Source organism: Actinia tenebrosa, unplaced genomic scaffold (assembly GCF_029948245.1).
Source record: "Actinia tenebrosa isolate PJP-AT-01 unplaced genomic scaffold, QUT_ActTen_1.0 PGA_scaffold9__36_contigs__length_13948895, whole genome shotgun sequence".
In the NCBI taxonomy this organism is placed as follows: Eukaryota; Metazoa; Cnidaria; class Anthozoa; order Actiniaria; family Actiniidae; genus Actinia; species Actinia tenebrosa.
This window is the reverse complement of record NW_028292586.1, coordinates 288,741-301,588: the sequence shown is the minus strand read 5'-3', so window position 1 is coordinate 301,588 and position 12,848 is coordinate 288,741. Positions and strand designations below refer to the sequence as shown.

Here is a 12,848-nt window from a genome sequence, read left to right as displayed (position 1 = left end):
ACGACCTCCAATTTCGCTATTGATGCCAGGTCGCAATGGTAAGAGGAAAGGGAGCAAGCGACATCATTCACTCGCGCTACCCAAGCTTCCCGTATGTTTGAAGTACTTACCCTGAATGAGCCGAACGTCTGTTTCTGTTGTTCATTATTTCATCAACAACAGTCCCCTCGAATTGAAACACTGTCGTTGAGTCAAAGAGTTGGTGTTCAACTAAAGACCAGTACGGTGCTATAGTTGGCAGAAAACGATCCCAAAAGCGGAGACCGAATTTGCGCGGCCAGTAACGAGAGTAGGTTCCATCGAACGATATCATGCCATTCCTGCAAATCTAAACCAGAAGTAAACAATAGATAAATGAATAAATTTTCAGTTCGAAACGTCTTAACTAAGGAGTGGCTCCCTGTGACCAGCCCACTTCACAGCTGTAATGATTAGCTGTTCTGAGATTGGGGAGAAAACTGGGTCGAGTTGGCATTGCATTGCATTGTGGGACTATTAGGGGACAAGTTTCCGAGATGGCGTATATTTCGTCCCCAAAAACAGTCCAACAATGCACTGCACAAACTAGAATGCTAAGGTATTCCCTTTTTGAATTGTAGATCAGTTGATTCTATTACTAACCGAAAATGTTTCATGTTTTCTTCCAAAGAATTCCAGCCCTGGTTCAGGGATACCAAGCTCCAGACATCTATAGTTGTACACAAAGTCCTCCGGCATCAACATATCGCCTGCACCCGTTCCAAATGGATACATGTTGTTCATAAAGGAAGCGTCTGAGGAAATAAATGACAATTGGTAACCTGTGCCTCGCTGAGAGCTTTTACGTAAAGGTAACTAAGTTTTATAGAACACCGGAGAGAGAGAGGGGGGGGCGAAGAAGCATTTTTTCAAAGCTAGGGGGCTCTATTCTTCTTCATAACGTAACTTAAACTAAGACAATATAACATGTCAATCTCCTAAAAAGTGAGCCCTCAGCCCCCCGTCATTTAGCGACTCGTCTGGTCTGAGGCAGAAAAGAAAATTGGCTATTTTTTGATATAGTCTTATAGAGGTCACTTAATAGTTTGGTTAGGTTTAGTATCGTGGTATAAGAAAATCTGCTAGTCACATCATGGTTACATACATACCTTGTTCGCATCGATCTCCGCTGTAACCAGGCTGACAGACACAATTGTACTCCTCTGGACGGCTGACATTTGGCTCACATCTTGCGTTGTTTTCGCATGGATTAAAAAAGCAGGGATTGACTAGAAAAAGAGGGGAAAGTCTGTGTCATTCATTCCGTTTGGAAATAACTTTTTTAGCGAGTTTTTATAGAGCAGAAGAAACCTCTTTTCTATCTTCTTTTTCTCGCTTTCCCCGCAATTTAAATCACTTGATATTCTCTTGAGTATTATTTCTTTGTCGAAAATTCAGAACTTAAGTTAATATAGAAGTAAATGAAATAAAATGTTTTAGTTTTTCCCATAGTAAGTTAAATGTTCGAAAAGGAAAAAATAACACAAAACTGAATAGATCATCTTTCAGATTGTTTTTTTTTCCAGGGGTCAGTATTTCTAGAAAAATGTCGTAGTACGATGCTATGGTTACATAAAAAATGCAAAGCAGAAAAATTCTAGAATACAAATTCTTGGAAGACATAAAAGGACTAACAAGCAACCGTCTATGCTCGCACGATTGTGGGTCCAGGAAGATAAGTTTGTCCCCAATTTCGAAATACATTGATAACGCTTGTTTTACGAGAGTAAGATATCATAGCTGAGCTAAGAAATAAACCTATTGCCTAAATTACATTTGTTGTGACCCAGAAAATAACTCGGAAAACGAAAAACGAGAAAAACAAGCAAGAAACAAGAAACAAGAAACCTCTGGGAACAGGGTACTCTTCTCAGGAGAGATAAGGCGGTAAGCCGTGTGTGACCAGGGTACTCTTGTTAGGGTTCACTGATTCATCTCAGCAGTGAGAGGCAGTCTTGCTACCAAAATGTTTACCGAGATTTTTTCTTATTAAGAATACAATTGATGTAGTACTATTATGCTTATTAAAAATATAATCGATACTTACTATGCTGACATGTGCTGCCAAAGAAAGCTTGATGACATTGACAATTAAAACCAACCTCTCGATCACTACACGTCCCTCCGTTATCACATGGGCTGCTGATGCACTCGTTGACCTCTGAAAAAGACCAGAAACGATTTGAATGGAACAGTTTTCATTTTCTTGTGTGTTACTTTTTAATTTGTGTGCTATTAACACCTTTTAGTATTGAGTGTTCTTAAAATCTATTTAGTGGTGATCCAAGAAGGCAATAATCTTTCCATATAAATCGACAACCATTTCGGAAAAAAAGAAAACAAACAATTGCAAGACAGACAACAAACACACTATATTGAAAAAAAATATTAAAAAACAGAAAAAAAAACCCCTGCAAGAACGCACAAAAGAGAAGACAAAGACAATCAAATTTAAAAATCATTACCAACAACAACAGCAAAAAAACCCATATCAAATTTCTGATCAATTGATAAAAAAATTAATGTAAACAATTCAAAACACATTATAAATATATATATATATATAAATCAAATATCATATCGGGTTAAGAAACATATATATCAGCAATAAACATACGAGGTCTAGTGGTTGTAGTAGTAGCACCAGTGGTTGTATTAGGAGGACCAGTGGTCGTAGTAGTAGGACCAGTGGTCGTAGTAGGAGGACCAGTGGTGGTAGTAGGAGGACCAGTAGTGGTCGTAGGAGGACCAGTGGTCGTAGGAGAACCAGTGGTCGTAGTAGGAGGTCCAGTGGTCGTAGTAGGAGGTCCAGTGGTCGTAGTAGGAGGACCAGTGGTCGTAGTAGGAGGACCAGTGGTCGTAGTAGGAGGTCCAGTGGTCGTAGTAGGAGGTCCAGTGGTCGTAGTAGGAGGACCAGTGGTCGTAGTAGGAGGACCAGTGGTCGTAGTAGGAGGTCCAGTGGTCGTAGTTGGAGGACCAGTGGTTGTTGTAGGAGGTCCGGTGGTTGTAGTAGGAGAACCAGTAGTTGTAGAAGGAGGACCAGTGGTTGTAGTAGGAGGACCAGTGGTCGTAGAAGGAGGACCAGTGGTTGTAGTAGGAGGACCAGTGGTTGTTGTAGGAGGACCAGTGGTCGTAGTAGTAGGACCAGTGGTTGTAGTAGGAGGACCAGTGGTTGTAGTCGGAGGACCAGTGGTCGTAGTTGGAGGACCAGTAGTGGTAGTAGGAGGACCAGTAGTGGTCGTAGGAGGACCAGTGGTCGTAGTAGGAGGACCAGTGGTTGTAGTAGGAGGACCAGTGGTTGTAGTAGGAGGACCAGTGGTGGTCGTAGGAAGTCCAGTGGTCGTAGTTGGAGGACCAGTGGTCGTAGTAGGAGGACCAGTGGTTGTAGTAGGAGGACCAGTGGTTGTAGTAGGAGGACCAGTGGTGGTAGTAGGAGGACCAGTGGTGGTAGTAGGAGGACCAGTAGTGGTCGTAGGAGGACTAGTGGTCGTAGTAGGAGGACCAGTAGTTGTAGTAGAAGGACCAGTAGTGGTCGTAGGAGGACCAGTGGTCGTAGTAGGAGGACCAGTGGTTGTAGTAGGAGGACCAGTGGTTGTAGTAGGAGGACCAGTGGTGGTCGTAGGAAGTCCAGTGGTCGTAGTTGGAGGACCAGTGGTCGTAGTAGGAGGACCAGTGGTTGTAGTAGGAGGACCAGTGGTTGTAGTAGGAGGACCAGTGGTGGTAGTAGGAGGACCAGTGGTGGTAGTAGGAGGACCAGTAGTGGTCGTAGGAGGACTAGTGGTCGTAGTAGGAGGACCAGTAGTTGTAGTAGAAGGACCAGTGGTCGTAGTAGGAGGACCAGTAGTGGTCGTGGGAGGTCCAGTGGTTGTAGAAGGAGGACCAGTGGTCGTAGTAGGAGGACCAGTGGTTGTAGTAGGAGGTCCAGTGGTTGTAGTAGGAGGACCAGTGGTGGTCGTAGGAGGACCAGTGGTCGTAGTTGGAGGACCAGTGGTCGTAGTAGGAGGACCAGTGGTTGTAGTAGGAGGACCAGTGGTCGTAGTAGGAGGACCAGTGGTGGTAGTAGGAGGACCAGTAGTGGTCGTAGGAGGACAAGTGGTCGTAGTAGGAGGACCAGTAGTTGTAGTAGAAGGACCAGTGGTTGTAGTAGGAGGACCAGTGGTGGTAGTAGGAAGTCCAGTGGTCGTAGTTGGAGGACCAGTGGTCGTAGTAGGAGGACCAGTGGTTGTAGTAGGAGGACCAGTGGTTGTAGTAGGAGGACCAGTGGTGGTAGTAGGAGGACCAGTGGTGGTAGTAGGAGGACCAGTAGTGGTCGTAGGAGGACTAGTGGTCGTAGTAGGAGGACCAGTAGTTGTAGTAGAAGGACCAGTAGTGGTCGTAGGAGGACCAGTGGTCGTAGTAGGAGGACCAGTGGTGGTAGTAGGAGGACCAGTGGTTGTAGTAGGAGGACCAGTGGTGGTCGTAGGAAGTCCAGTGGTCGTAGTTGGAGGACCAGTGGTCGTAGTAGGAGGACCAGTGGTTGTAGTAGGAGGACCAGTGGTTGTAGTAGGAGGACCAGTGGTGGTAGTAGGAGGACCAGTGGTGGTAGTAGGAGGACCAGTAGTGGTCGTAGGAGGACTAGTGGTCGTAGTAGGAGGACCAGTAGTTGTAGTAGGAGGACCAGTGGTCGTAGTAGGAGGACCAGTAGTGGTCGTGGGAGGTCCAGTGGTTGTAGAAGGAGGACCAGTGGTCGTAGTAGGAGGACCAGTGGTTGTAGTAGGAGGTCCAGTGGTTGTAGTAGGAGGACCAGTGGTGGTCGTAGGAGGTCCAGTGGTCGTAGTTGGAGGACCAGTGGTCGTAGTAGGAGGACCAGTGGTTGTAGTAGGAGGACCAGTGGTCGTAGTAGGAGGACCAGTGGTGGTAGTAGGAGGACCAGTAGTGGTCGTAGGAGGACTAGTGGTCGTAGTAGGAGGACCAGTAGTTGTAGTAGAAGGACCAGTGGTCGTAGTAGGAGGACCAGTGGTGGTCGTAGGAGGTCCAGTGGTCGTGGTTGGAGGACCAGTGGTCGTAGTAGGAGAACCAGTGGTTGTAGTAGGAGGACCAGTGGTCGTAGTAGGAGGACCAGTGGTGGTCGTAGGAGGTCCAGTGGTCGTAGTTGGAGGACCAGTGGTCGTAGAAGGGGGACCAGTGGTGGTAGTAGGAGTAGGAATGTCTGTGAAAATAATGTCACATATTTGAATAATATTTGAATTTGTGGTGGTAGAGATTGAGTAGCTGCAGAAGGAGGTTGTTGGAGAATATTTAGGACATAAAGAAATAAATATTTTCGTGGTTTTAGTGTTGGGAACTTACTTGTTTCACAGTTGCTTCCTGTGTATTGTGGTGTACAGGAGCAGGTGTAGTTTCTATTGGTGTAGGTACACGTTCCATTGTTCTGACATGGATTGGAGTCGCACGGGTTCAAAACTACAAGGAAACGATCTCGTTAGTGCGTTGCTCATTATTGCGTTCGACCACAACTCCGCAGGTTGTTGGTGTTCAACAGAATAGTCCCTTTCACAGTTCCCTGCGCTATCTTGAAAGGTAGCCGTGCCTTTGCATCGAAGCGAGACGAACGGTGAGCTTGCAATGATAGAGACCTTTTTTTTAACACCTTGGACAATTATTCACATTTCTCTACCATTGTAAGCTCACCGTTCGTTACGCTTCGATGCAAAGGCACGGCTACCTTCCAAGATGGCGCAGGGAACTGTAAATGGGACTATTGCCTATAAAAATTATAATATTTTTCTCAATTATTGCCATTTTCCTTATATTTTACATAATGGGTTTAACTTTTGCCTGATTACTATTTCATTGGTTTATTTTCAAACAGCTGCTCAATCAAGGAAGTTAGGTCACGTGACCTATTACTGTTAATGAGCTATTTGCTTGAATAACGTGACGTGACAGTTTGTAACAGAATGGAGCGCTTTATGTGAGAATGAGTTAGAACCTCCTTGTCAAGAACTGTAATTACCCTCAATAAGCTGAAAAAATTTGAGAAGACACATCGCAATTAAGGACCCACTACTAACCACTCTTCGGTAATGTCGGTTTTTAAGGACAAGTTGACCTTTTTAACTTGGGCGTAAAGTTTTTCCATTTCATACCACGTGTCATTCTCTTGAGAATAATATTCTTCTGTATGAGTTGTATCTATATTCATACGTGTCTTCTCAACCGTTAAACAAAGAAATGCGGCTAAGAAATGACACATGGTCTGAAATGGGACAACATCACGCCCAAGCCAAAAAGGTCCATACTCCCCCACTAAAAACAGCTCCAATTCGAGGTTGGAGTTACCGTGCAGGATAAACCACAGTTTTGCTATGCACGGCAACTTTAACCTTAACTTGGAAGTATTTTTAGTGTTCACTGAACGAGACCGTAAAAAAGGGGTACTAACTGCTAGCTAACGAACTTGGGCACAAATTTGAAATTTTACGTTATTTTGTTTTTGTTTTGAATTCTTGGGCTTAACTTGATGGCGCATCAATATGTTAACACTAAGTAGACGTACCTAATGGAATGTTCAACAAATCCCCAACGTTGCAGAAATCACCATCGCAGCAAGCACCGTCACATGTAGTTATATTCACACCATGCTGTTGCTGTTCTTTCCAGTGAGCACACAGCTGACTGCAATATGATACGTTGACGCATCTTCGTGTAGCTACGTTAATGCTGTAGCTTGGAGATGATGATACTCCCTCGTATGTCAGATTGATGCATCTTTGATCGTAGTGACAAGTAATGATCTTCAGCGGTTCCACTGTTTCCCCACTCAGTGAAGTATTAGTTTTTGTGTATTTGCCACAAACAACGTTCCCCGGTATTTCTTGAAAAAGAACGAGTGTTAAAACCCTGATATATTTAAAGGAATTTATTTCTGAAGTAACAAGTAAGTTTATGGCCCAAATAAGAATCGTTTGCTGTAATGCACTACCCAAGCTTTCGTGCCAGAATCCCCCTCCTCTCGATCCTAGGCCCCAAAAATGCCATGTTCGATCCGCGGGAACAAGGTGAACTTTTGCAAAAATGAAACGGAAATACAAGATTAAAAAGTATCGAATCGAAAGTGCCTCTGAAAGTACTTGATTGGTGAATGATTACTCAAACAGGACATATTTCTTGGGAAATGTGTCTTTTTATTGATGTTGCAGGGCACCTGAGCCACAAGAATGTTGCTTTTAAACATGGCTGACCATGGTATACCATGGTATTGATATTTGCTTCAAACATGGTTGACCATGATATGCCATGGTATTGATTATGCTTCAAATGTGGTTGACCCTGATATACCATGATATTGATATTGCTTCAAACATGGTTGACCATGATATACCATGATATTGATATTGCTTCAAATATGGTTTACCATGATATACCATGACATTGATATTGCTTCAAACATGGTTGACCATGATATACCATGATATTGATATTGCTTCAAACATGGTTGACCATGATATACCATGATATTGATATTGCTTCAAATATGGTTTACCATGATATTCCATGATATTGATATTGCTTCAAACATGGTTGACCATGATATTCCATGATATTGCTATTGCTTCAAATATGGTTTACCATGATATACCATGACATTGATATTGCTTCAAACATGGTTTACCATGGTATTGATTTCGCTTCAAATGTGGTTGACCATGATATTGATATTGCTTTCAAACATGGTTGACCAAGATATACCATGATATTGATATTGCTTCAAACGTGATGGTGGAAAGTCTCTACTAATATTATTATATTTCTTACTTGTTTCACAGCGACGGCCTGTAAATCCTGGTTGGCATTGACAGAAGCTTGTGCCATTATTGCTCAAACAAGTACCGTAATAGAGGCATGGATCATTCTCTGAACAAGCTGAGCAAAAGATAAAGGTAAAAAAATCGTTTACTGATGATTGTAAACTACACGGCAGCTAACAGCGCCTTAATATACAGCCCGTGAAAGTCCTCCACTTGTTATAAATGTAAAGGGCATTCATGGTTGATGGTAATGTGTTCTATTCTTAGAGTACAGACATATATTTCAAAATCCCTCGAGATATAAATAACAGTAAAACAGCCGCCATGTTGGTTGATCTTACGAGAGAAGCTGATGAGGAATGCTTTGTTATCTTCAACCGATAAGATAGCGGCTACGATGTGAAATGTACCCCGTTATATAAGAACTCACCTTTCATGTAAACTAGAAGCGAGGAAAGCTAGATAAAAACGTATTTATCTTTTAGTACCGTACTCTTGTATCTTTAGTACGATTTGGGTTTGATCTATTATGGCACAGGACCTTGTCCTTGATATTTAGATATATCATGTAAAGCCCCAATTTAATAATCCCTTAGTCTAACCTGAAGTAGGAGGACCAGTGGTGGTAGTAGGAGGACCAGTAGTGGTCGTAGGAGGTCCAGTGGTGGTAGCAGGAGGACCAGTAGTGGTCGTAGGAGGACCAGTGGTTGTAGTAGGAGGACCAGTAGTGGTTGTAGGAGGTCCAGTGGTGGTAGCAGGAGGACCAGTGGTCGTAGTAGGAGGACCAGTGGTCGTAGTAGGAGGACCAGTGGTTGTAGTAGGAGGACCAGTGGTTGTAGAAGGAGGTCCAGTGGTCGTAGTAGGAGGACCAGTGGTTGTAGTCAGAGGACCAGTGGTTGTAGTAGGAGTACCAGTAGTGGTCGTAGGAGGTCCAGTGGTGGTAGTAGGAGGACCAGTAGTTGTCGTAAGAGGACCAGTGGTTGTAGTTGGAGGACCAGTAGTGGTAGTAAGAGGACCAGTGGTTGTAGCAGGAGGACCAGTGGTTGTAGTAGGAGGACCAGTGGTGGTAGTAGGAGGACCAGTGGTCGTAGTAGTAGGACCAGTGGTCGTAGTAGGAGGACCAGTGGTGGTAGTAGGAGGACCAGTAGTGGTCGTAGGAGGACCAGTAGTGGTCGTAGGAGAACCAGTGGTTGTAGTAGGAGAACCAGTGGTCGTAGTAGGAGGACCAGTGGTGGTAGTAGGAGGACCAGTGGTCGTAGTAGGAGGACCAGTGGTCGTAGTAGGAGGTCCAGTGGTCGTAGTAGGAGGTCCAGTGGTCGTAGTAGGAGGACCAGTGGTCGTAGTAGGAGGACCAGTGGTCGTAGTAGGAGGTCCAGTGGTCGTAGTTGGAGGACCAGTGGTTGTAGTAGGAGGTCCGGTGGTTGTAGTAGGAGAACCAGTAGTTGTAGAAGGAGGACCAGTGGTTGTAGTAGGAGGACCAGTGGTCGTAGAAGGAGGACCAGTGGTTGTAGTAGGAGGACCAGTGGTTGTTGTAGGAGGACCAGTGGTCGTAGTAGTAGGACCAGTGGTTGTAGTAGGAGGACCAGTGGTTGTAGTCGGAGGACCAGTGGTGGTCGTAGGAGGACTAGTTGTGGTAGTAGGAGGGACAGTGGTCGTAGTAGGACCAGTGGTTGTAGTTAGAGGACCAGTGGTCGTACTAGGAGGACCAGTGGTTGTAGTCAGAGGACCAGTGGTTGTAGTAGGAGGACCAGTAGTGGTCGTGGGAGGTCCAGTGGTGGTAGCAGGAGGACCAGTGGTCGTAGTAGGAGGACCAGTAGTTGTAGTTGGAGGATCGGTGGTCGTACTAGGAGGACCAGTGGTTGTAGTTGGAGGACCAGTGGTTGTAGCAGGGGGACCAGTGGTGATATCAGGAGGACCAGTGGTTTTAGTAGGAGGACCAGTGGTGGTCGTAGGAGGTCCAGTGGTTGTAGTTGGAGGACCAGTGGTTGTAGCAGGGGGACCAGTGGTGGTAGTTGGAGTATCAGTTGTGGTAGTAGGAGGACCAGTGGTGGTCGTAGGAGGTCCAGTTGTTGTAGTAGGAGAACCAGTGGTCGTAGTAGGAGGACCAGTAGTTGTAATTGGAGGATCGGTGGTCGTACTAGGTGGACCAGTGGTCGTAGTAGGACCATTGGTCGTACTAGGAGGACCAGTGGTTGTAGTTTGAGGACCAGTGGTGATATCAGGAGGACCAGTGGTTGTAGTAGGAGGACCAGTGGTGGTCGTAGGAGGACTAGTTGTGGTAGTAGGAGGGACAGTGGTCGTAGTAGGACCAGTGGTTGTAGTTAGAGGACCAGTGGTCGTACTAGGAGGACCAGTGGTTGTAGTTGGAGAACCAGTTGTGGTAGTTGGAGGACCAGTGGTTGTAGTAGAAGGACTAGTTGTTGTAATAGGAATACCAGTGGTTGTAGTAGGAGGATTGTCTGTGAAAATAATGTTGCATATTAATATTTGAAGTTATGGTGGTGGAGATTGAGAAGATGTTGAAGAGGTGTTATGGGAATATGTATGACATAAACAAGGAAGTGCTTTCGTTGTTTAGCCAAACAGTGGTGAAGAGTTGGGAAAGTAAGAAAACTAGAATGGTCCTGTGACCTACTGGATTCACATTGGCTTCCCGTGTATGGTGGTGTACATGAACAGGTGTAGTTTCCAATTGTGTAGTTGTTACACGTTCCATTGTTTTGACAGGGATTGGAGACGCATGGGTTCGCAACTGCAAGAAAACAAACTCGTTAGTGCGCTGGTATTTATTGTTTTTCGAGTATAACTTGATGGTTGAGTGTGGAGCAAATTTTTTCCGTTTCCCATGAAAGTCATGCAAACATTCAAATACTGTTTACATTTTATTGGTTTATTTTCGAACAGCTGCTTCATTAAAAGAGTTACATAACCTATTAGTAGTGATTTGCTTGAATAACGTCACATTACAGTGTGTAACAGATTTGGTCATTTAAGTGAAAATGAGTAAGAACTTCCGTGTCAAAGAACTACAATTACCCTCTCCATAGTCTGAAAATGTTTGAGAAGACGACACATCACAACAAAACACCCGCTACCAAATTTTTGACTCTATATTTGATATCGGTTGTTGAGGACACAGACGCACGCACAATGGACCTTCTTGTCTTGGACGAATTGTTTTTTCATTTCTGACCACGTGTGATGTATAAAATGAATATTCATTTATCCTTTCATTCACGACCGCTAAATGTTCTTGCCTTTTCAGAAATAATGGAACATGTTCTCGTAAACGGGAAAGCATTACACCTAAGCTATAGAGGTCCATTAAGTGCAGGGTAGAGTAGTTGGGTACAAAGCTTTAAGTCATATATGTATTTATAAGTAGTTTTATTATTAATTTTGTTTTGATTTTGAATTCCTAGATTGATAACGTGTTGATGACATTATTATAGTTATATTACTTACGTGTTTCACAGCGAGGGCCTGTGAATTCTGGTTGACATTGACAGAAACTTGTGTTATTACTGCTCGCACAAGTACCACCATTCAAACAGGGATCAACATCTGAACACGCTGCCAAAGAAACAAAAGATAATCGTAAATATAAATATATTTTTCTCTTTCAGTAAATACCGCTGTGTTGTATGACTACAGATTCATTTGTCTAGGTTTTTGCCTCGTTGAAGAACAAATCATCTTTCAAAAAGTCAACTGTAATTGAAAGAATATGCAGCTTGAACAATACCAATGTTTCAAAATCCCATGGAATTCAAATGGTATCTATCAATAGCTGACTGAAAACCGATCGAGGCTAATTGTGTACAAGTGAGTCTGTGGTGCTCGAAAGCAGCGGTATGCATTGAAGTGGAGTATTATAGGCACGATAGTGCATTTCAACATGTTTTAGAGTTTTTATGAACAAATAAATGTTAATTTTCGCGGAATATCCAAAATAATTCGTGATTATATACTTTTGCGATACTTTATTAACAAAGACCATATGAAAGAAATTTAAGCTGTTTTTGAAAGAAATAGTCTAAGTTAAAGAACTGGACCCGTTGCATAGCACTATCCAAAGAATTAATCCTTATCCATTGGATAAGTCGATGCTGTTATCCAATAAATTTATGCACTGAATAAGGCTTATCCGTCGAATTGCGCTATCTAACTTTCGTACATCCGTGCCCTAATGTTAAGCTTTGGCATTTTGTAAATTTTACTTATTAGGCATTATCCTTCTTGTAAATTTGACTCACTTGTCGATTAAAAAAATAATAATTTCCAAACCGGTATTCTAAAAATCGTGCGTTCTGATTGGCAGTTTGGGTGGGCGGTATTTTCTCAAGATCATCAAGTAGCAAAGTCGTCAAGACCAGAAGTCCTTTCTTATCAGAGCAACAAGAGCATGGTGCAGACGTGCTGATGAACTAAACCTCTCTATGCATAATCTGAACTCTTTCAAAACTACTGAATAAACTGAAATATTATTTTAATTCACTGGATCATTATAACTGTGAAAATCCACGTACTTTCAAGACAATATGTCTAAAATGTAACATCGCGCAGCTTGAATGCTAGTGTATCTTTCTGCACTTAACTTATACTTTTTACAATAACTATATTTTTGTACATATATTTTTACTTTTTCTCATTAATTTTTCTTCAGTTAAAGTACTTTTTTCTAACTGGGCCCGCAGTAATTGGCTAACGCTGTTGCAGAATCCCTGCCAAACCTCTATGCTTATGTTAATTAACTCGTCTTTTTTTACATGGCGAAGTTAAAGTGCTTATAAGCCTTTACACGATATTTTCAGAATTGATTCAGTCTTCAAATAGTGAATTGTTGATTGTGAAAATAATTCGTCATTTGAATGTCGGGTCTTTAAGATACGAAGGTTTATATTTCCAATATGTTAACGACTATGACGTAACAAGGGATTTGAGTCATTTTGTGGCAACTTTTAATATCGAACGCTGGACATTTTTTGAAAACAAATTTGTAAGAACCTTTACGTGAGTCACGAATAAAAGGGTGATGCT

General features: G+C 43.0%; 1 protein-coding gene across 2 annotated transcripts in view; it reads right to left on the bottom strand.

Annotated features, from left to right (window-relative positions):
* The window catches only part of LOC116296400 (uncharacterized), a 35,226-nt gene that overhangs the window by 13,945 nt on the left and 8,433 nt on the right, over positions 1-12,848 (bottom strand). For both annotated transcript variants that reach the window (XM_089025069.1, XM_089025070.1), the window contains exons 2-12: positions 11,274-11,381; positions 10,444-10,560; positions 8,411-10,267; positions 7,816-7,923; positions 6,557-6,874; positions 5,347-5,460; positions 2,636-5,206; positions 2,066-2,179; positions 1,128-1,247; positions 622-773; positions 111-328 (exon numbers count right to left, since the gene is read on the bottom strand). In XM_089025069.1, coding sequence (XP_088881195.1) covers positions 111-328; positions 622-773; positions 1,128-1,247; positions 2,066-2,179; positions 2,636-5,206; positions 5,347-5,460; positions 6,557-6,874; positions 7,816-7,923; positions 8,411-10,267; positions 10,444-10,560; positions 11,274-11,381 — 5,797 coding nt within the window. The remainder of the gene's footprint in view (positions 1-110; positions 329-621; positions 774-1,127; positions 1,248-2,065; positions 2,180-2,635; positions 5,207-5,346; positions 5,461-6,556; positions 6,875-7,815; positions 7,924-8,410; positions 10,268-10,443; positions 10,561-11,273; positions 11,382-12,848) is intronic.